We start from the raw sequence: 22,828 nt of genomic DNA, 5'->3' as shown, positions 1-22,828 counted from the left end.
CTAAAGTAGACTTCGTCAAGCTAAGTTGGGACTACAATTCCCATGATGGGAGATATAGTTCAAAACATCTGCAGGAGCCCAGGCTAGCAGAGGCTGCATTGAAGGCACTTAGACATAGATTATGATTTAATTATCAAAAACTACTGCTCATTTCCCCACACTTTGGAACGCCCTGCCTTGACAATTCATTGTTTCTGTTTGGCACCGGATGAAAACTGTTTTGTTAAGGCAAGCCTATAGACACGTAGAACGCTGACACATGTTTTAATCTGGTTTTCATCTTATTGGTTTTTGTGTGTCTGTTTTTGAATGTTTTAAAAAGCTGTTTTACACTGGTTTGTTTTTAAACTTATTTTACTATTCCATTCTTTTTACAAACCACTTTAAGGTTTTATTACAGTTAAGCGGCATATAACTTTTATGAAATGAATAAATTAATGCTGTAAGAAAGCATATTAAGTCTTTTAATATTTTCGTTTTCGTATTACAATTTGCCCTAACCTCTGACCAATATTTTTGTTTTCGTATTACAATTTGCCCTAACCTCTGACCAATTAAAACCAGCCATCGCTGATTTATCAACTAAAATGTTCAGTTGACTGATCTGTACCACTTGAGCAAATGAATCATGTGCTGTACAAATAATAATCCCAAATGCTTTTGTGGAGGTTTCCCGAGACAACTGTGTGCTGAAACCTTCTCACGCCACAGAGGCAAACGTATCCACTCTGGGCTCCAGAACCACTGAGCTGAAGTGGCAAGAGTTCTCAAGCTAAGAATCTTAGCAAAACAAACACTTAAAAGTTGCTCCTTTGCAAACTCCCCCATCAGCTATCCTTAGCAGCAGCAGCAGCAGCAGCTACAAACTTCAGCGATATGAACCTCTTCAAGGTTTTAATGAAGAGCTGGTGGGGAAGAGGGGGAAAAAAAATGACGTAGAGGAATGTTTTGTCGCAAAGAAATGTGTGCATAGATTAGCGTTTCCAGGTGGCCTTAAGTGTGTGTCAGGAGCCAAACCGTTGAGTCCTTCAAGCTTTTCAACGGCAAACAAAGAGCTTTTCACTGTGGCACAGCCCAAATCCAGTTCAATCCTTCATTAGAAAGCTTTCACTCCCCTGTAGGAAACCTGAAGGTTTAATCAGGAGAAAACTCTATTCCGCACAGCGCTCCGTGTTAGAACATTCTATCCCTGGTTTCCCGGGAGACAACAACCCCCCCCCCCGAGTCTTGCAGCTCTCCACAGAGGTCATTAGAGCATTTATCACCACCTGAGATTCTGCTCGGAACCACTGCAAACCTAATCAGGCTAACTGCACTCATTTGCTTTTAGGTCAGGGGGTTGCACCGGGAATGCAAGAACTGAGAGAGGGGTCTTGGGGTCTGAACTGGAGGCAACGGACCCGAAGCGAGATCTTGGGGTCAAAATAGAAGTAGCTCAAGGACCCAGCATGCAGCGGCCGTGGAAAAGGCACGCTCCGTGCTAGGGGTCGTTAGGAGAGGAATTGAAAATGAAACAGCCAGTCTGCACCATGCTGCTATGCAGGTGTGGCTGCATTTGGAGTATTGTGTACAGTTCTGGCGGCCTCACCTCAAAAAGGATATTGCAGAGAGTTTGAAAAGGTTCTGAGAAGGGCCACCAGGATGGGCCTTTCAAGGGAATGGAGGAACTCTCCTATGAAGAAACATCGAGGTGTCTGGGGCTTAGAGCAGTGGTACCCAGCTAAGAACTGTGGACCCCGTTTTCCAAAAGCTAAGCCATGGACCCCCTACTTTAGGAAATGTTGATGTTTCAGCACAAAACCAGGATGTACATCTTCTGGATGGTCTCCTGTGCAAGTCATGTGACCTGTGAGAGAGCTCAACACCCCCCCAAAAAATGTGTGTTTCTTGTTGCCACAATCTTGTGTGTTTTGGGGGCAGTGTTTGAAACTTCCATTGCTCTAGTGTCAGAGTGCTGTCAGCGGCTCCCGGCTGGTTGCCCAGGAAACTATAAAGACAAGGAAAAGTTTCTTACAGTCCTTTTTGATTTCAGACATTACAGAGAGAGGCTATAGAAAACAGCCTCTTGGATAATGGTGTCGTCCCGAGTGAATCTCCACCCTGTCTCTCCCACTTCCTCATTCATCATCATCACCACCTCTTCTACAGGTGCTGCTAAGTGCCCTCTGTCTTTGAGCTCTTTGCTCTCCTACTTTTGAGGCTTGCTGGGTTCTGGGAGATGGAGGGTCTGGAATGCTTTCTTGTGACGTGTCAGCCAGCTCCCATTATTTCCCAACTTTTCCTTTCATCTGCCTCTGAGCTGTCAGCTCCGGCAAACCCCTGTTGTAAATCAATACTGTCTTCCTCTTCCTCCCCCCTGGAAGGGTCAGGATGGGAAGGTGGTCTCCACCATTCCTCCTCTGCCCAGCCCAACCCCCAGGTGCATTTTGTGACAGGGAATTTCATTAGCGCGAGCAGTTTCTGAGCTCTGGGCGCAGTACTGCGCCTAAGATTTCAGATTAAAACTTCAGAGTGGAAGTAAGGTACCCCCTGCCCGTACGGGCCAGTCTTGCCAGACTCTAGGGTTGTGCGCTCATCTCACTCTATAGGCCGGGAGCCAGCGCTGTCCGCAGACACTTCCGGGTCATGTGGCCAGCGTGACAAGCTGCATCTGGCAAGCCAGCGCAGCACACGGAACGCCGTTTACCTTCCCGCTGGTAAGCGGTCCCTATTTATCTACTTGCACCCGAAGGTGCTTTCGTACTGCTAGGTTGGCAGGCGCTGGGACCGAACGACGGGAGTGCACCCCGCCGCGGGGATTCGAACTGCCGACCTTTCGATTGGCAAGTCCTAGGCGCTGAGGCTTTAACCCACAGCGCCACCCGCGTGAGTGGAAGTAAAGGAGGACCCTTTTCTACCTTCCCACTTCCAGCTACTCTCTGAAGACTGGAGAAGAGACCCTCTTAAGAATATTAGGGGGTTGGGCAGTGAGAACTGAACATAACATTTTAGCTGCAGTTCACTCATTTTCAGTTTTGTATTCTCGTTATAAGAAAGCAAGCCTAGACATTCCGTTGTTGCACCCATAACCAAGGTTTAAGGTTCCACGTAGCTCCTAGCTTTCGTACCTCAGTTTTTAACACTGTTTGGGGCAGCATCATGCTCTCACGCAATGGCTCAGCTATTTCCCTTCTTAAAAACCCCACTCTTTCTCCTAGCCCACCTTGATAATTCCAGGTATCTGAAAACTAAGAATTTTGTTCTTTTTGTACCCATGAGCCATACAGTAAGAGGAATTAGTAGACCCACTGAGAGCTTTTGTTGGTGGCATGCCCGACTGAACTTGGAAGAAGATGGAAGAGATTCTAGGCCAACGTTTCCCATGTACTAAGGAGAAAGTGCCATCTGGCACTATGTTGTCACAAAGAGAGAAGGCATAAGAGTCATAAGCCATGAATGTTTGCCCAAGTACAGTGGTGCCCCGCAAGACGAATGCCTCGCAAGACGGAAAACCCGCTAGACGAAAGGGTTTTCCGTTTTGGAGGTGCTTCGCAAAACGAATTTGCTATGGGCTTGCTTCGCAAGACGAAAATGTCTTGCGATTCCTGGGTTTTCCCCCCTCCCCCCCTTTTCCCCAAGCCCCTAAGCCGCTTAACAGCTGTTCGCAAAGCCGCTTAACAGCTGATCTAAGCCACTAATAGCCTTTTAGCAGCTAATCCCTTAAACCTTTAATAGCCGCTAATAGCCTTTTAGCAGCTAATCCGCTAATCCCTTAAGCCTTTAATAGCCGCTAATAGCCGCTAAACCGCTAATAGCGCTAATCCGCTAATGGGCTTGCTTCGCAAGACGAAAAAAACCGCAAGACGAAGAGACTCGCGGAACGGATTCTTTTCGTCTTGCGAGGTACCACTGTAATTGTCTGACGGGTAGGCAGGGACCAGAAAATATGTCCTCCTTTGCACAGCTTATCCTTTTTGGGATACTGAAAAGCAGTAAAAGGAGAACCTCTAGGGAGGACTCATGAAATGTGAAGAGAACAGGAAAATAAAATACAAACTAGAAAAAGGGGGGGGGGGGCAAGGTTCAGTCTCTGCCCAACAAGTGTATGGCGTAGATGCTAGGAAAGTGGTAGAAATGTGATTCAGTTTGCATTTAAAGGTGAACCTACCTAATTCACACTTTCTGAAACAATACACGAACTGAAACACAGCTCTAATCCTTCAAAATTTGCACGTCTCCGGATTTTGCAGTGCATTTTTGTAGCAAAATAATGTGTACAAAAATACATGTTATTGGGCAAAATGTGCATTTCTGCACGTATTAGTGGAAATAACCAATAAAATGCATTTGTAAAATTGTGCATGTTAGGGAAAACTGTGCAAAAGAAACGTGTATACAGTGGTACCTCTGGTTATGTACTTAATTTCCGGAGGTCCGTTCTTAACCTGAAGCACCACTTTAGCTAATGGGGCCTCCTGCTGCCGCCGTGCTGCTGTTGCACGGTTTCTGTTCTCATCCTGAAGCAAAGTTCTTAACCCGAGGTACTATTTCTGGGTTAGCGGAGTCTGTAACCTGAAGTGTATGCAACCTGAAGCGTATGTAACCCAAGGTACCACTGTATTAGAAGAAATTTGCACTAAAATCCTGATGAATTTTCATGAGAACTTTTCTCTCTTTTTTAAATCCCCATAAACTGATGTGGAAACAGGGAGAACTGACTTCAAGGTCTGAAAAATGGAAACAGAGAGACTATGAAGGCGACAGATTCGTTCTTCCCCATCAGAAGCACTTCATAATGCACACTGGACTGAAGCAGCTATGCACATCTCCCCAAACACAGCTCTTCATACGTAGCATTTGGTGGGGCAGCGCATTGTTGCTCAATGAGCTTCCCAACACTGAGCATCGCTGCTGGTTATTGAGAGGCAGAGGGGGAAGTGCGAGCAGCAGGAAACTCAACATGGAGCTGGGACAGAGGCAAGAGCGTTGGCTTGGTTCCACTGTCCTGCCTTGCTCCCTGTGATCTGCCCCTTCCACTCTTGGTAACAGGCAGGGTTGGGAAGCACAATGAGCAATATTGCCATGCCAACCACTTCTGTTTGCATGGAGTCCAGTCCTGTGATTGGTTGTGAGTCCTGGAAGACTGGGGGGGGGGGTGTTGCTTTATTATATATTTTGTGTTCTCGTTTTGTATTTTTATGTTGTGAACAGTGCTGTGATCCTGGGGTGAAGGGTGGCATACAAACTTAGTAGGAATAATAGGACCTGCTCCCTATTGTTGTTGCTGTTTCTTTTTTATATCTTCATTTTAGATCTTGCGATTTAGGTGGAAATTGTCCAGTTTGGTTGTGTACTTTTTTGATATTTTGTTTATTGTTGATGACTACTTTTGTTACGTCCACCTGGCCTTTGGCTTGGAATCAACTTGATCCCCTTCCCCTCTTTCCTCTTTCCTTTCTCCTTCTATGATGGAACTCCTATTTGGGGACTTCCCTGGCTTTTTTCTGGCCCACGTAGGACCAGTCTGGATAGTTGGTCTTGGTGAAGATTTGACATTTTCATCCCCAAAAAGTTTTTGATTTGCGTTTCTACTGAAATGAGGCTGCATTTTAATGTTGTATTTTAATCTTGTTTTTAAGTTTATTTGAATCCATTTTAATCAATATATATACTCTTGTTGTAAGCTGCCTTCAGCATGGTTTGAACTGTGGAAAGGTGGCATACAAATGTATGTATGTATGTATGTATGTATGTGATTGCCCAGTGCAGCAAGTGAAGGATTTCCCCAGCAGCTGTGGCTTCCCTCGACCCAGGTGTACAAGCTCATCTGGCCTCGAATGCAGGGGAAGAGGGGTCTTCACAGCCACAGTAGGACTGCCATCCATATGGTACCGTATTTTTCGCCCTATAGGACGCACTTTTTCCCCTCCAAAAATGAAGGGGAAATGTGTGTGCGTCCTATGGGGCGAATGCAGGCTTCACGCACCTCTCCCGCTGCTTGCGGAGAGTTGCCTGCATGCTGAAGCCTGCGCTCGCTGAGCTCAGTGCGTCCAGGCTTTGCGAACCTCTCCGCAAGCAGCGGGAGCGCTCCCACTACTTGCAGAGAGTTGCCTGCATGCTGAAGCCTGCCCGCACTGAGCTCAGCGTGTCCAGGCTTCGCCGACCTCTCAGGAAGCAGCGGGAGCCAGCGCTGGGCTCCCACGGCTTGCAGAGAGCTGCCTGTTTGAGGGCTGGGTTCGGGGGAAGCCCGAGCTTCCCCCGCACCTGGGGAAAAAAATAATAATTTCCCCCCCTTTATCCCCCCCCCCAAAAAACTAGGTGCGCCTTATGGGACGGTATGTTACTGTGGAAGAGGGTTTTAAAAAACCTCTTCCTTTGTACCATTGTCCCAGTTAAAATGACCAACTGAAGTTGCTTATTTTCCCCTAGGGCAAATAGCAGCTTTGGGAATGAGTGGACTTTTAACTAGGAACACTACATGGCAGGCTAAGAGGGAAGGGTTAAAACCCAAGGTGTTGAGTCTGCGGGAGCGAGCCCACACAGAAATAACAAACTTACTTGACTCGGGGTTTTCATAGGTGTCCATGTCTGCCGCATCTTCCTCCTCCTGTTCATCAGTATCGCCCGACTCATCGTTATCTTCAACCCACTTCCCTGGCATCAGCCCTGCTGAGTCATAGGAATTGCACAGCGGTCCCACAATGTGAGAGATGAAGGATTCCTGGAGGTTTGCAAGCTGAGGGGCGGCACGATCCATAAAAGGGCTGATGGGGAGGCCTAAGCTGGCTTCCTCGTCACCCTTAGAAAAAGGAGAAAGTCTGTTATAATGCTGTCTTGATCCCTTAGAACAGAAGTGCACATTGGGTCTCCCATTGCCGTCTTGACTCTCACCAGGTGAGTCCAACAAAGTGAGGACAGAGACCTGGTGCATTTTTGACTCCCTCCTCAAAAACAACAACAATAACAACCTGCAGGGAGTTATCAGGGAGCTTGATCATGTGCCTATCCAAAGCCAACAAACTGCAGAGAAAAGCAGTGTAATTCAGAGCTAAATTCAACCCGAACTCTAACCCAGTGGTTCTCAAACTTTTTTCTCTGGGCCACAATTATGGAATAAAAAATTTGCTCATGCAACACCATTTAAAAAAGTAGATAAACACATTGGAAAACAACTCCCAGCAGTGCTTGATTTATAACACAAAACACAACTAATACAATCACAGGATGTCATAAGAACACAAACCATTCCCAAAATATAATTATAAGCAAGCCTCTTACATATGTACCTTAAGTATGTCTACAAGCGCGGAAAAGAGGGAGACCCTCGGCTGTGCCAGACCTAAATGCAGTGAGGCCACGCCCCCAGGCCAGCCGATTGGCTGGCCTGAGGATGATGCGTCCGAGGATTCCCTGGTATCGCGGGGGCTGAAGCCAACCCCTGCGAGGGTGGGGGAGGGGCGTGAAGCCCGCAACCCCACCTCCTCCCTAGCTCGGAAGTGGCTTTATATTAGGTCTAATATGAGACAAACCAACTCTCATCTCCTCATCAACACAAAGAAGGCTTTCTCTTTTCTGATCTTTCGTATTTGTCAGAGTTGAATATTCCTGTTCACAACCATGATTTGTGGAGAACTGTAGAAGAATAGGCAATGCTCTTGAAGAGAGGCATGCATACATATAGTTTCTGGCTATACACCCACAATACACTGAAATGTTCAAATGTTTCATTGTCCTTGAATCTTCCCGTCATGCTTGCCACCCTCTCCTACCACACCAGGGTGATGCGCCACAACCTTTGAGAGCCACTGTCCTAACCCCATACCCTAGAGGTTTGTGTGTCCCCTTCCTCCTTCCAGCAACAACGTAAGGCTAGTTACCTGTTCGTAAAATTCGTTGACAATGCCCTCCGTCCACTGCAGATGCAATTCTTTGCATTTCGCAGGCCCATTGATGTCCGCCAGCTTGATGCACATCTGGCAAACCAGCAAGCGGTCGTTCTCGTTCGTCCAATCAATGCCAACGTCATCATTGACCTGACAGACAGATGTGACTAAGGTGAGCGGTGCGATACCGTCGCAGCCACACATAACGTAAACGAGGATGCGATATCAGCTGCACAGAACAGCACTGTCGGGGGTGGCAGCTGACGTATCGTTTATATTTGCTTTACAGAAATTATATTCCCATTACACACATATACTTATAGAGCTTAAGTTAAGCAAATCAAGCAGTGTCTGTCCTCACCAGAATATTTGACTGAGGCTCTGGCTCCAATCCACCCAAGGCCTGGCAAACATTTTGAGTCAGTGGGCATGTCTGGAATTTTGAGAACGTGTCAGCCATGGGTGCCTGCCACAGAAGGACTGCCATGGGGGAGTGGCAGAACACCAAAGAGCAGAAAGCAGAAAGAGAGACAGGACTGCAAAACGGCGCAAGCGTGCCCCCTACCTACCCCAGGAAATGGGAAAATAGCACCCACATCAGGAACTGCTGCTCCTTGGACTCTCCTCTGTTCCGAATGGAGGGGAGGCTGAATGCCCAATCCTGGCATCCAGGGAAATATGGGTGTGTTTGAGGAGCTGGGCTCAATTTAGGAGAGACCAAGACTGTGAGATCAGGAAAAGAGCAGGAACAAGAAACTCTCCTATACAGTCGTACCTTGGATCTAAAACGCCTTGGCTCCCGAACAAATCGGCTCCCAAATGATTGAACTCCGGAAGTGAGTGTTCCGGTTTTCAAATGATGTTCGGAAGCCGAATGTTTGGCATGGCTTCCGCAGCTTCCGAGTGGCTACAGGAGCTTCCTGCAGCCAATCAGAAGCCACACTTTGGACTTCCGGAACAGATTCCGTTCAACTTCCAAGGTACGACTATATTGTGAACCTGGGGTGGGGGTGGATATTTGCTAAGACAAAAGGAGATGTGATATGTTGTCAACTCCTGTCCATGCAGATTCGAAATCTGCCATTTTGCAGGCAGGCCATGCATCCTTGGTCCCAACCAGCTGGCAGTTTGGGGACATTCCCTATGTGCTAGAAATGCACAGCCTTCTTTGTTGTTGCTGATTTCCAATCTGAGTTGCTATAGCGGATCTAAAATCTAATGCCAAGTAAGGTAAAGGTAAAGGGACCCCTGACCGTTAGGTCCAGTCATGGCCGACTCTGGGGTTGCGGCGCTCATCTCGGTCCATAGGCCGAGGGAGCTGGCGTACAGTTTCCGGGTCATGTAGCCAACATGACTAAGCCGCTTCTGGCGAACCAGAGCAGCACACGGAAACACCGTTTACCTTCCCGCCAGAGCGGTACCTATTTATTTACTTGCACTTTGACGTGCTTTCAAACTTCTAGGTTGGCAGGAGCAGGGATTGAGCAACGGGAGCTCACCCCGTCGTGGGGATTCGAACCGCTGACCTTCTGATCGGCAAGTCCTAGGCTCTGTGGTTTAACCCACAGTTTGGTATTAATGCCAGTTTGCTGGGAAAATATCATCTGTTGGTACCTGAAGCTCACTCTCTACCCATCAAAGTGCTGGGACTTGAATGACAGTGCACTGTATCCATGTAACGCTTTGCCTGCTGTATCTGTAAGAGTCAGGGGTGGTCAAAACACTTCTTTGTCTTACGGCCAAAACAATTGGGCGCCCCCAATTTCATTTCAGGCTGCAGTGAGTGGAAATGGGAATTTACATGAGATTTGAGCAGCATAACTTCTAACTGAATAATGGAAATCACCTTTTGTTGATTCAAGTCCCAGAACCACATGATATTGTTCCTGGGGCACAATCCTTGCAAAACATTAGGATGATAAAACCATTACCTTTCCCCCAGCCAACTTGGATATACAAAGGTTTGAGCGCAAAGGACATACATGGAATCAAGTTTACCTTGGCATTGAACTTTGCTACAAAGTCAAAGTGCTTCTTCAGATCAGTGGCCAAGATTGCCTCAATGACAAGGAACCGAAAGTGCTTGAACTCCACGTGATCGAGGTTGACTAAGAAGTTATATTCTGGCCTGGACATGAAGAGATTCCACGCAGCCGCCGCATGATGGTTTTCCAAAACAGAACGGTCATTATACAGAACAGCCTAAATGGAGAGAAGGATAGACAGTTTGGCATAATTTATTTTATTTCTACTAGTCCCTGAGAGGCATAAAGGGCCACATACAGCACTGAGGGTCTATCCAAGTTCTGGAGACTCTGCTTAGATCCCCTCCAGCTCCTGGTATTTAACTAGGCCTTGTGAAGGGACGGACAACCTCTTTCAACCTGAAGGATGGGTTTGTACACTGCCAACCGCCTCAGGGTCAAAGGGGTAGGGTCAGAGGCAAAGGAGAGGAAGTGGGTGGGGCAAAAATGCAAACAATGTTAACGATGTCTCTCTACACATGAGCGAGAGGGAACAAACACACATTCACACACAGGCAATGGGCGTCCCCTTAGAAAATGCCCCTGATTGATTAGTGACGGGTCATTCCATATCAAGTGATAATTGAGGTATTTCAAAACAAAAAATACCAATCCCTTTAGAACTTCATGGGCTTTAATGCAGGGGTCGGCAAACTACAGCCCGCGGGCCGGATATGACCCGAGGGGGTCGTTAAACTGGCCCCCGGCCCTTGTCTGTGGCTTCCAATTGGCTGCAGGAGCCAGAGCTAAACAGGTGCACTGTTTAGCTCTGTGCGGGGACTGACTTCTGGGATGCAGCCACGGCTCCTGCAGCCAATTGGAAGCCGCAGACGCCTCCCCCTCCCCCACCATGGCTCCAAAAGCCAGCGGGCAAAGAGCAGCGGGAGTGTGCGCATGCACACGGGTGCACGTGTGAGCACGGGCGATCTGGCGCACTGGCGGAAATGTTTGCCGACCCCTGCTTTAATGCAATATGGCACATGATGGACTTACTTTAAATTTTAAAGTTAAGTTACAAAATTTTAAAAAGTGATTTTACAAAAACCATTATGATTTAAAAAATTCCAAAATATATATTGATTATTTCATATTACTAAGAGCTCCCTGCAAAATTTCATCTTGGGATCTCAACGAGATACATTAAAAAAATTGTGCATGCATGTCTGCCTTAGTGGGTTCTATTTAGGATAAATAGGTGTTGCAAAATATATGAGAATAAACAAGAAATCAAGCAATAATATGTTACTTGAGGCATTTTTTTTAAAAAAGTAATTCAATTAAAAAGTATCTGAGAAGGTTTTTCATTTAAAAATGTATCCTAAAGCGGAGTGTGTTGCAGGATAGAACTGGTTTCGGCTTGTTTGAACCAGCACTGGCTGGCCTTGACGTGTGTGGACAAGCTGTGGCTTGTACAAGGGCTCAGTGGTGACTTGAGATTCACTCTTACGAGAATTCTGTCAAAGCGTCAATTCTATGGACTCAAGTCAGGGTCAATCTCAGCCATCCTTACCTGAGGAGCGCTGGTGGCAACCAAGAAGGCATTGGTTCTCCCCGGGTGATCATAATCATGCATGGCAGCAGCTACATAAAGGGCCATCAATTCGAGGGCAGGGATGTTGCCCGCCAAGCATCCATGGCCATCGTCTGTTGGTGTGTATGTTTTCGACAAGACGTAGCCCAGGTGGCCGTGAGTGATCCCGCTATCTGAATCTGAGGAGAAAACCAGGACATTTGCTGAGTTTGTTGTGAAGAACAGGGACAACCCGGTTCGGTTTTGTGCCCAGTTGCCATGCTTAACCTGGATCAGTTTCGTATCCATTGCTCATTTGTTTTGTTTTTTTAAAAAATTCTATACCACTGTATCCTAAAAATATATATATATCACAGCTGCAAATCTACTACTTCAGTAGAATCATAGAATCATAGAGTTGGAAGAGACCACAAGGGCCATCGAGTCCAACCCCCTGCCAAGCAGGAAACACCACCAGAGCACTCCTGACATATGGTTGTCAAGCCTCTGCTTAAAGACCTCCAAAGAAGGAGACTCCACCACACTCCCTGGCAGCAAATTCCACTGCCGAACAGCTCTTACTGTCAGGAAGTTCTTCCTAATGTTTAGGTGGAATCTTCCTAATGTTCTTCCTAAAGTTCTTCCTAATGTTTAGGTGGAATGTTTAGGTACCCACACCCAAAAAGCAGCACCAGCAACTGAGAACTCTGGGCACCTGCAAACGCAGACATCGCTTGGGTCCACCTCCAAGGGAATAAACTGAGACCGGCTCATCACTCCTCCTCGGTTTTTGAGGGCATAAGGGGTTGGTTGGGGGCATGAGAGGTTGGGTGGTTGAAAGCCTTGGTTGGCTCAGTTGGTGGTTATGCACTGGGTAGGCCTTAGTCTTGGTTTGAGAGGAGGTTGTAGCCTCTGCCTGACCCTCCCTGGTTAAAGATATCCCATTAAAGGGCTCCATGAGGAGTTGCTTCTGTCCAATGCCCAGACGGAGGCTAGGGCCATAGAACTCCAGCGGAAACCCCTTGGGGGATACCCTTATTTTATATAGGTCATAGCCCCCCTATGGTGTGGTTTACCCTTAGATACACCTCCAGCAGATGGGCTGGAGGTAATTAAATGGGTTCACCCAATGCCTATGACAAACCCTTCCCATCTGTAACCAACAAAGTTGTGGCCTATTTGAACCCAAAACTCGATATGCTGCTGTCTTGTCTGGTTATTCCACTACACAAGAAGTGACTAGGGAGGCAGAACTAGTAGCCTCTGATAAACTTATCCTCCATGAGTTCAGGGATATTTTAAAAGATAATTTTATAAGTTGTGTGTCCTTGTTTCTCAATTTGATCCTACATGGTTTTGTATGTATTGTGGTATTTTATGCATTGTCGTTATTTTTATCGATTATAGTTTAGTAATTCTTTATTGTAATTCTTAAGTGAAAGTGTTTAATTATTATTTGCTGATATTTAATTTTACTGTTTACTATCATATTCTAATGGATTATTGAAAATTGCTTTACTTGCTATAAGTTGTTTAAAGTTATGTTTTTATTATGAATTTTGTCAGATTGTCATTAGTTGTGCAATCTTTGCTGTCTTTTTTGTTGTTTCTTCAGCTTGTAAATCGCCCTGTGTATAGCAATACAGAAAGGCGGTATACAAATGGAAAGTGAAATGAAAAATGAAATTTGTTTAGTTCTCTATTAATGCCATCCAAGTTAGTGGCCAACACTAGCCTCTTCTATGTGCTTCTTCTACACGCATCTGGTAAACATGTCCAATTTCCTGCAGAAATAGACACTGGGCCAAGAAACCAGCTTAAGGGCTCCCCAAAATCGCACGCTAATAGAATTACCTGAATCGCTTGCTGACCCATGGTCATTAATCACAGTTGAGAGTCCTGGTATAGGCTGCGTTGAAAGATACCAAACAGCGTGGAGAACATCAGTGGCATGGATCCTGTTGTGATCTGTTAAGACACAGGCAGATTACTTCTGCTGGGGGGGTCAACAGCACCATCTGTTGGACAGAGAGAATCAATTCCCTGCTCGTGGCTCAAATCTCTCGCAGGAACTAAGGTCAACTGCTGAGCTAAGGAAAGTGCTGAAGGTGGATAGGCATATTCATTTGCTATGATAAAATTACAGGTGTTTCCAACCTTCTCAAAGTGATACACACACACACACACACACACACAAAGTATTATTTGCATTAATCAATAACAAATTCAATATCTTTATAGGGGTTCTTCCGACCCCCGGACTTCCCCCCACTCCTCTCCCTGGTTTCCAATAACTGTCTCCTCTCTTTTCTGTGACTAAATACTTTTATCCAATCTATTAAACCTCCTTTTTCAATACCCTTTATCAAATTATATTACAAGTGCCAATCCAAACCTGCTAACGTTTTTCAACGTTCACAATGCTCCTTCATACATTCTGTAAAGTTAACCCATTCATTTCTAAATTTATTGTCCTCTTGGTGTCTAATCTTCCCTGTCTCAAAGTGAGTTATACACCACTGCTCATTTCAGTAATACATGAAAAGATGGTAGAATTGAGTGGGCAGTGGTTAAGGGCAGGCAGAATGACATCTGCTATTGTTTCTGATCTGTTTTGGTTTGTACTCTACTTCGGTATTGTCTACAAATGGGCTACCACACCATTAACCCCGATCCCCAATCGTAAAGTGAAGTTTCATTCATTATTCTGTATAATTTAGAAAGCCTTGTGCATGAGAATGGGTGGGAGACCCCAGGTCTGGGGAATAGATGCATTTTTTAAACATGTCCCTTCCAATGAAAATGCACTGAAATTCATTACGTATTTAATTAGGTTAGTTCTGGCCATAGTGGGTGGCGAGATGAATAATGCAGCAACAAGAAGACAGAATGGAAATCACTGCCACCTTACATCTCTGCAAGTCCAGTGAACTCAATGGGACTTGCTTCTGAGTAGACATGTAAACCGCACTGTGGAAGTTTTACTGTGTGAATTATGGATTTGGGGCTGTACACAACACTGTTCAAAGCAGATTCACTGAAGTTAGTGGGCACGACTAACAGAAATATCAGTGGGTCTACTCTAAGCAGGACTTAGCTGAGTTTTATAGGTTTCTGTGGCATTTTTATCGGATGTGCTCTGGATTCAAATTATTTAACTTTGGGGGGTTGTGCTGTGCCTTAGGCACTCTCAGCCTTGAAAGAAGGTTAATTACGGAAAAAACAGGAATCAGCGAGTATCGCACTCTTGCTGTCATACTTACAAGGTATCTCTCGGTATCCACACTCCAAAGCATGGAAGTAGTTCATAAACTCTCTCATGGGTATTTTGAAGGTTTCAAATAGCCCCATATCCTCAAAGAGCCTGTAGGACACCTGGAAAAACAGAGCAAAACATAGAGCTTGGTATGGAAGAATCCACAAAGCTCCACAATATGGCCTCCTACAACAACTCCAAAGGCCTCTGTGGAATGCTTTCCATCATAGCCTGCAAGCCACTTCCTCTGTTTTGGACTCTAGCCATTTCAAGAGCTTCATTTTTAACCTCATCTCTACAATCTAACTCACAATCCTGTGAGGCAGGCGTGAGGAAGTTGCGACCTGCCAGATGCTGTTGAATTCCACCAACCCCAGCCGGTAGGGCCAGTACGTTTCCGAGCACAATTCAAAGTGTTGGTGCTGACCTTTAAAGCCCTAAATGGCCTCAGCCCAGTATACTTGAAGGAGCATCTCCACCCCCATTGTTCTGCCCAGACACTGAGGTTCAGCTCCGAGGGCCTTCTGGCAGTTCCCTCGCTGTGAGAAGCCAAGTTACAGGGAGCCAGACAGAGGGCCTTCTCGGTAGTGGCACCTGCCCTGTGGAACGCCCTCCCACCAGATATCAAAGAGAAAAACAACTACCAGACTTTTAGAAGACATCTGAAGGCAGCCTTGTTTAGGGAAGCTTTTAATGTTTAATAGGTTATTGTATTTTAATATTCTGTTGGAAGCCGCCCATCTGGCTGGGGAAACCCAGCCAGATGGGTGGGGAAAAAATAATAAACTACTACTATTATTATTATTATTATTATTATTATTATTATTATTATTAATGGCCCACCCAGTCCGGCATCCTATTCTCACAATGGCCAAGCAGGAGTCAAGCACAGGAGCCTTCTCCCCCGCTCCTCCAGCTTCCAGCAACTGGCATTCAGAAGCATTACTGCTTTCATCCATGGAAGAAGAGCATAGCTGTCACAGCTAGTACCCATTTGATAAGCCTTCTCCTCCATAAATTTGCCCATTCCTCTTTTAAAGCCACCCAAGTCGGTGGCCATCACTTCCTCCCTGTACCCATATGATCCCAACAAGTTGAAGCAGCCATGGCTTCGCCCAAAGAATTCTGGGTGTTGCACTTAAGGGTGCTGAGAGTTCTTAGGAGACCCCTGTTCCCCACACAGAGTTACAGTGGCACAGTTCCCTACGAACTGAGGGATGTGAAGTAGCAGACAAGTACAATATTCCTTGTTTTCCTAGAGTGGACATGCAAGGGGATGTTTGGACCAGCCAGTCGAAAACTTCCTGTTTCCTCCTGGCTGGGCCATACTCCCTTTGCATGTGACTAGAGGTGGGCGTGACCTTACCTGTGCAGGTAACAAAAGCACAAAGCACGCAGCCACTCCCTCCCTCTTTTGGACTTCGTCGTTGGACCAGTAGCTTTTTAGCCAGAGATGCCTTGTTGGCTTTCAGCCAACAGAGGGCAAAGAGACTATCTTCATATGGGATAGACTCACATGTATGTACCTGTAACTAAGTCTGCCTTCAGGGATCCATCTATGAACTGATGGTACTGTGAGTAAACTACTTTTATATATCTTAAATAAGATTGTGGCATGTTTATTTTTTTAAGAGGGAAATAATGGCTCTTACCAGGAATCTATAGTGAGAAGCTTAAACAAGCTTGCACCTGCTGTGCGCTTAAACGGGAATGTTAAAACTCGGCGAAATTATAGAACTTGCTAGTGTAAGTTAGGAAGGATATTAAAAAAGAATATATCTTCTCCTGCCTCCCTGTACATTCCCACATGATCTGACCATCCAGCTTCCTGGACTGATGGTTGAACCACTCTGAGAAGAGAAAGGGATGGTCTCCTAACAACTCTCAGGACCCTTAAGGAACCACAACTTCCTTCTTGGGGGAAGCCATGGTGGTTTAAAGCAGGCTTCCTCAAACTTGGCCCTCCAGATGTTTTCAGACTACAGTTCCCATCATCCTTGTCCACTGGGTCTTGCTAGCTAGGAATCATGGGAGTTGTAGGCCATGAGAGCCAGTGTGGTGTAGTGGTTAAGAGCGGTAGTCTTGTAATCTGGGGAACCGGGTTTGCGTCCCCGCTCCTCCACATGCAGCTGCTGGGTGACCTTGGGCCAGTCACACTTCTTTGAAGTCTCTCAGCCCCACTCACCTCACAGAGTGTTTGTTGTGGGGGAGGAAGGGAAAGGAGAATGTTAGCTGCTTTGAGACTCCTTAAAGGGAGTGAAAGGCGGGATATCAAATCCAAACTCTTCTTCTTCTTCTTCTTCTTCTTCTTCTTCTTCTTCTTCTTCTAGGCCAAAAACATCTGGAGGACCAAGGTTGAGGAAGCTTGGCTTAAAGTGTTTTAAATACATGGTGCAGATGGGGCCTTGGAGACACTTGCTTCCTCAATGGCCATCTGTCATGGTGGCTTTAGCTGGATTCCTGCGTTTGAGGGGATTGGACTAGATGATCCTTCCAACTCTACAATTCTATGATTCAAGTTGTGGAATCGTATGGTGTGATTGTGGCCTAGATGCCCCTTTGGCCTGGTCCTGCAGAGCTCCTATTGTGTTCTTACGTTTTGCTACTATTGAACATAATAACGATCCATTAATAGCAACAAAAATAAGTATTGCAATGCTACTGATAATGTGTTGAAATGAGTAGGGCTTCTGCTCTCACCATCACAGCTGCTCCCAGAAAACTTTAATAGACCCTCTCACCAAACGACAGGAAGGCAACGCTTTCCAACACCTTCCTCAGTTGCTTAATTTTCTTTGTGCGCAAAGAAGTTAATAGCTCTTATTTAGCAGGCCTGGTCGTGAAACACCTCCCAAATTCTCATTTGCAGCTATAACCTCCTGGAGCCGCATCCCAACTGGCTTTCCTAGAATCTGACCCCCTGCCCAATATATTGTTTTTCAATCCTTTGACCGATGTAGCAAGGGGAAGGAAGCTTTAATTTTAAACCAGATCTGGTCTTTCTCTCCCTTAATTGCAGCCTTCAATTCCAGCTCCTCCTTTCCAAGCAAAACTTGATTTATCCCGACAGGGGTTGCCGTTAAGCAAACGGAAGTCATAAATTAAGGCATTACCCATCTACACAGCTTGCTACTGAACTGTAGTGCAGATTAGAAAGGGTTTGCTCTTCCATTTTGAGTCGAGAGTCTCCCCCCAACCCCTTTGCATGGATTACTGTCTGCTGCATTTTGTGATTTGCTGGTGCTGTGTTTGAGTGCTTTCTATTGCACCACAGATGGATGCTTTTAGCTTACTTCTAAAAAGAGAGAGAGAGAGAAATCTAGACCATTTTAGCATCCCTCTTAATGTACGTAGATGGCTTCTCAAATATTCTTCCAGGAGATCCATTGCTTCTGCTTTCCAAAGGCATATGCTTCCCCCAGGGGGTGGGGGATATGTCAACTCTTCTTTATTCCATTTCATAAATTTCAGGCTATGTGGCACACATCGGTTATTCATTTCGCTAATTTCTTTCTCCCTCTCACTAGGTTTAAATCAAGAAGGCAATGCAAATTGCAGAAAGCTAAGAATGAATCACTCCAAACCCCAGAGGTCCTTTGCTATGCACCATCACAAGGCGTTAAATTTTTTCTTGCATCAGGAAGCAGAAATATTAATTCTCTAGGCTTTAAATAAACGGATGCATCCATTTCAAAAGCCTGGTCTGATCTCACGCATTCGGGCCAAGTGCAGATATTATGCTTCCCAATCTCCAAACCGTGGTTAGCCCCTCGCCCTTCCTCTGGCATGTACGTTCCATCTCCTTTCCTTATTTTGATACTAACCAAGGTTAACTTAGCATCTGTCCTGACACAGCTCCAAACCACAGTCTGTAAACATGGTTAGTGAACTGGTTTTGAGCAAACCATGGTTAGCGCCAAGCAGAGAAGGTGCTGAACAAAGCTGGAAGTATGTGGTCCTCCAGATATCCCTGAATGCCAACTCCCATGAGACCCAGCTGGCATCAGGAATATTCTGGGGTGACAGGAGTTGCAGTCCAGCAACATTTGAAGGGCCAGGGGTTTCCTTCCATTGGGCAGGGTCTGCAAATTGGTCGGAAAGTAGATGCAGTGCAAGAAATAATATCATGTGGTTTGCAATAAAGGAGAGGGGAATTACCCTCTTCCTAAATAGCAACCATAGTTATAAAGACATTTGTGCTCCCCTTTCAGGATTTCAACTTGGTACGGTGGGACCTAATTCTCTTTGAGCAACAATAATTCCCTAAACTCAAGCAGGTGACTTTGTTGTGTGTATGGGAGCTCTGTGCATGTAAAGAGCTGTGGATCAAAGTTCTTGTACTTTCCCCTAACCAGGAACACACTTTACCCAAGGTGAGGCCCCAGCCCAAGTCTGCAATGCACACTTCCTTACCTGGCTGAGGATCCGACCACATTTCTTGCCTATCTTCTCTACCAAATCGAAGATTGGGAAATTCCAATTGTTTAGCTGCTCCATAAGAGGATCCAAATTGTCCATTATTAGAGGCTCTGGGGCAAGAATAGGCTTGTCCTGTATCAAGAAAGAACGCATGCTCTGAAGGTTACCAAAACACTACAAAAAACATGGGTTACTAAGCCCCTCTCTAAATATACACACTGTGCCATTATTACTGATGCATATCAATCCCAGGTTGGCTGGGATCAAGAGGGACGGGGGGACTTTTTGACCTGGCGGACCAGAACTTTATTCGCCCATTGCCACAGGGGGCAAACTTTGAGAGCTGGGCAGGTTCATTAAGATGGAGTCGGCTGACTTAATAGCTGGACAGCCCTGCCCACTTGTCAAAGTCGACCCACAGAGGTTGGGGTCAAAGTTTGCTTCACCAGCATATTCCCTGGAGGGGAAGCGTTTCTCCACAACTGTGTGAAATTTTCAGGTGAGGAAGCTGCTTGGCTCCAACTCCCACCAGCTGTCAGAAACGAGCCCGCAGTAAATCACACAAGTTAACTGCTTATTAGGAAAACAATCTGCACAGCAATGTCAGGCCTAATGACCACAGCAACTCTCTTTGATAGGTCTTGCAGAGACTAAAATCCCTTCCTTCCCACAGCTGCCTAGGTCCCCTCTTCTTCAAGGTCCTTCCCAAGCAATCTGAGACTATGCTGGTATGCTTGCCTTTGCTTCTCCCACTTCATGCCTCTCCTGGTCCTGGGAGACCAGGGCTGAAGGGGAGATTGTTGCAGCAGAAGGGGGAGACCCCTGTGACTTTTCACCTCCCTTACTCATCCCTGCCTCTTGGCTTCTCTCCTCTCCTGCTTCTAAACTTCTCTCTGCCACAGACGCTCCCTTCTCACTAAACCCTGTTACTTCTACTGTTTCCGACACCCCCTCTATCCCAGTCTTCTCCCTCTGACCACTCACTGTCATCCCACCACCAATCCCCTGGCTGTGAGCCTTGTTCCTTTGGGGGGTTCTCCATGCCAGTGCCTCCCAGATAGTGCCTGCTGGGCAACTCTGAACCAGTCCATGACATCAGTCACAGCCAGCATGGCCAAAGTCAAGGATGGTGGGAGATGTAGTCCAGCAATATCTAGATGGGCACAGGTTTCCACTCTTGTGTAGATGCTTGCAACTCTACGCTTTCTGCAAACAGAGCCTCACCCTGGTCTACAGGGCTAACTGAGCTGGAAGTGAAAGTTACCAGCTAGCATCTAATGAGGGAAAGTTATTTGCTTTTTTAAAAAAGAACTCAAACGGGCTTGAAGGGGGGGCCCTTGGCAGTGAGGAATTCTCTTCAAATCTTCAGCTTGGACTCTTTTGTACCACCCCCTGGGGGGCTATTAGTTATGAGCCAAATGCGGATCTTTAAGAGCTTAATTTAGGCCACATCTGCACCTTGTTGCACAATCATTCGCAGCAGCTCTGCTCCATTTCGCTCTCCATCTCCTAATGTTTTTCTTGGTTTGCGCGATACGTTTGATTTTTACTTAATTTTTTTTAAATGGGTTTTGCTGTTTTGGACTTCTTCATCTGTGCCAGCAAAAATAGAAAGATGCATGGGAGTTCTCATCTCTTTAGAGGGTAGTTTGACTCTCTTTAGCTAAGTACAACGAGATATGGGGTGGTGATAAGAGTTTATACACACCCGTGGGGGCGGCTTGCAACAGAACATTGCAGAGTGGGGAGTTTCTGTAGAGAATTCCAGACTTCCTAGTCCTTTCCCCCTCTTCCCCATGGTTTTCCATCTCCCTACCACCACCCCTAACAAAATCAGCATTCCATGGCCATTGAACATACTCAGTCTTTAACCGACTGGGTTTTCTGTAGGGGAGGGAGTCTCCCATGCTTAGCGTTCCTCCACCCTAAATATTTTTTTGCACATCTACAAACTTTTGGATTTCCTTGAGTGTGCTGTCGCCACCCTCTTTTGCATAGGGCAACATAAGCAATGGCACTCACAGCCTGAATGTTGGAAATATAGGGGAAGATAGTAAGAAATAATAAGCACTCATGGAATAATGTTGAGCTTCAAGCTGCAGTGGTTGCCAGTTTGTTTTGGGGCACAACTCAAGGTGCTTCTCTTAGTGTTTAAAGCCCTCAATGGCACAGGCCCCAAAGAATGCCTCCTTTCCTACAGACCCTTTTGGGTGCTGAGATTGGGAGAAGGGGCCCCCTTGTCAGTTTCTCCACTCTGTCAGGAGTCGGAGTCAGGAGTAAGTAATGAAGCATTTGGTGTCCGTGAAGTTAACTCCTTATTCAAAGGAACCAAAAGCGTGCAGGCCTAGCAATCACAGCAGCTCTTCCCAATGAGGCAGTTGCGAGCGCGGATTAGCAGAAACATTGACAAGAAAGTACCCGGACCAGCCCTGAAAATATACAACAGTTGGTTCAGGCCCCTGATTCACCTGGGGCTTGCCGATCAGAAGGTCGGCGGTTTGAATCCCCGCAAAGGTATGAGCTCCTGTTGCTCTGTCCCAGCTCCTGCCACCCTAGCAGTTCGAAAGCACACCAGTGCAAGTAGATAAATAGGTACCACTGTGGTGGGAAGGTAAACGGTGTTTCCGTGTGCTCTGGTTTCTGTCACAGTGTTCCATTGCAGCAGAAGCGGTTTAGCTATGCTGGCCACATGACCCGGAAAGCTGTCTGTGGACAAATGCCGGCTCCCTTGGCCTAAAAGCGAGATGAGTGCCGCAATCCCATAATCACCTTTGACTGGACTTAACCATCCAGGTGTCCTTTACCTTTAACTCTGACAGGTAGTGGCTCTCAGAGGACACCTGCTGCCGAAGCTTCTCTAGAAGGAGGGATGTGGGGGTCTTTCTCAGCCTACGGGCCACAATCCCTAATGGGCAACTTTTTTGGGGGGGTGGGCGACCATGGGCGGGCCATAGGAGAAAGTAGCAACAGACTCCCACCTTTGTACACCAAAAGCTACATTCCAGCCACATTAAACCTAGAAGTGCCTGTCCTTCAACCAGATGAGCAGGTTCAAAGGGCCACTGAGACTTGTGGCTTGGTGGGAGTCTTGATGGCTGCGTCTGTCTCCTGTGCCTGGAGCTCCACACTCCACACCTTAAGAGGAGATGTTATGGATTGAGTGCGAAACCTTTAGTGTGGCTCAGCCACAGAGATGTGATCCAAATGGGAAATTATTATTTATTTACTTTTGCAAACCTTGAGGCAGTGCCTTTCCCCCCCGCAACAGGCATGCTAGAAACACACAGGCAGAAAAGTGAATGTGATACCTCAGGCGGCAACAGAGTATGCAGTATGATTGTTTCTGGCGCGTACGTCCTGCAGATGGACCCCACGCGCTCCCGTTCCTTGGAGCACTCTGTCTCGTCGTCATTCTGCAAGATGTCGCTGCTGTCGCTGTTGTTTGTTTCATAGTCGGAGGTGGCTTGTGCTGGGTCCTCTGAAAATGCAAGCCCAGCTGCCTGTTAGTTGCTGTCAGGGATCAAGCTGGTAACGGAAGCAGCTCCTCTGAGCTGTCAAAAGCTGCTTCCTACGCTCCTGTGTGGCACTCTCTGCCAATCTCCAAATTCGCTCAGGGCAGACAGAGAGACAGACATGGGCTCCTTCTGTACCATGCATTTAGAGCTGCATCAGGCCGCTTTAAACAGCTGGGGCTTCCCCCAGAGAATCCTGGGAAGTGGAGTTTGTTAAAGGTGCAGAGAATTGTTAGGAGATCCCT

The 22,828-nt window shown here is 46.4% G+C and overlaps 1 protein-coding gene across 3 annotated transcripts in view; it reads right to left on the bottom strand.

Moving 5' to 3' along the window:
* Positions 1-22,828, bottom strand: part of PDE3A (phosphodiesterase 3A) — a 276,633-nt gene that overhangs the window by 10,862 nt on the left and 242,943 nt on the right. For 2 of the 3 annotated variants that reach the window (XM_083401870.1, XM_083401871.1), the window contains 8 exons: positions 22,380-22,549; positions 19,066-19,203; positions 14,660-14,771; positions 13,251-13,364; positions 11,397-11,596; positions 9,861-10,064; positions 7,857-8,012; positions 6,538-6,778 (listed from right to left, as the gene is read on the bottom strand). In XM_083401870.1, the coding sequence (XP_083257996.1) occupies positions 6,538-6,778; positions 7,857-8,012; positions 9,861-10,064; positions 11,397-11,596; positions 13,251-13,364; positions 14,660-14,771; positions 19,066-19,203; positions 22,380-22,549 (1,335 nt within the window). Of the gene's footprint in view, positions 1-6,537; positions 6,779-7,052; positions 7,319-7,480; positions 8,013-9,860; positions 10,065-11,396; positions 11,597-13,250; positions 13,365-14,659; positions 14,772-19,065; positions 19,204-22,379; positions 22,550-22,828 lie in introns of those variants that run through there. The other variant, XR_014502600.1, reaches the window with a different exon arrangement.

The sequence above is a fragment of the Podarcis tiliguerta genome, assembly GCF_965153285.1.
Source record: "Podarcis tiliguerta genome assembly, chromosome: 10".
In the NCBI taxonomy this organism is placed as follows: Eukaryota; Metazoa; Chordata; class Lepidosauria; order Squamata; family Lacertidae; genus Podarcis; species Podarcis tiliguerta.
Note: the sequence above shows the minus strand (reverse complement) of the source record. Positions and strands in the feature narration are given on the sequence as shown.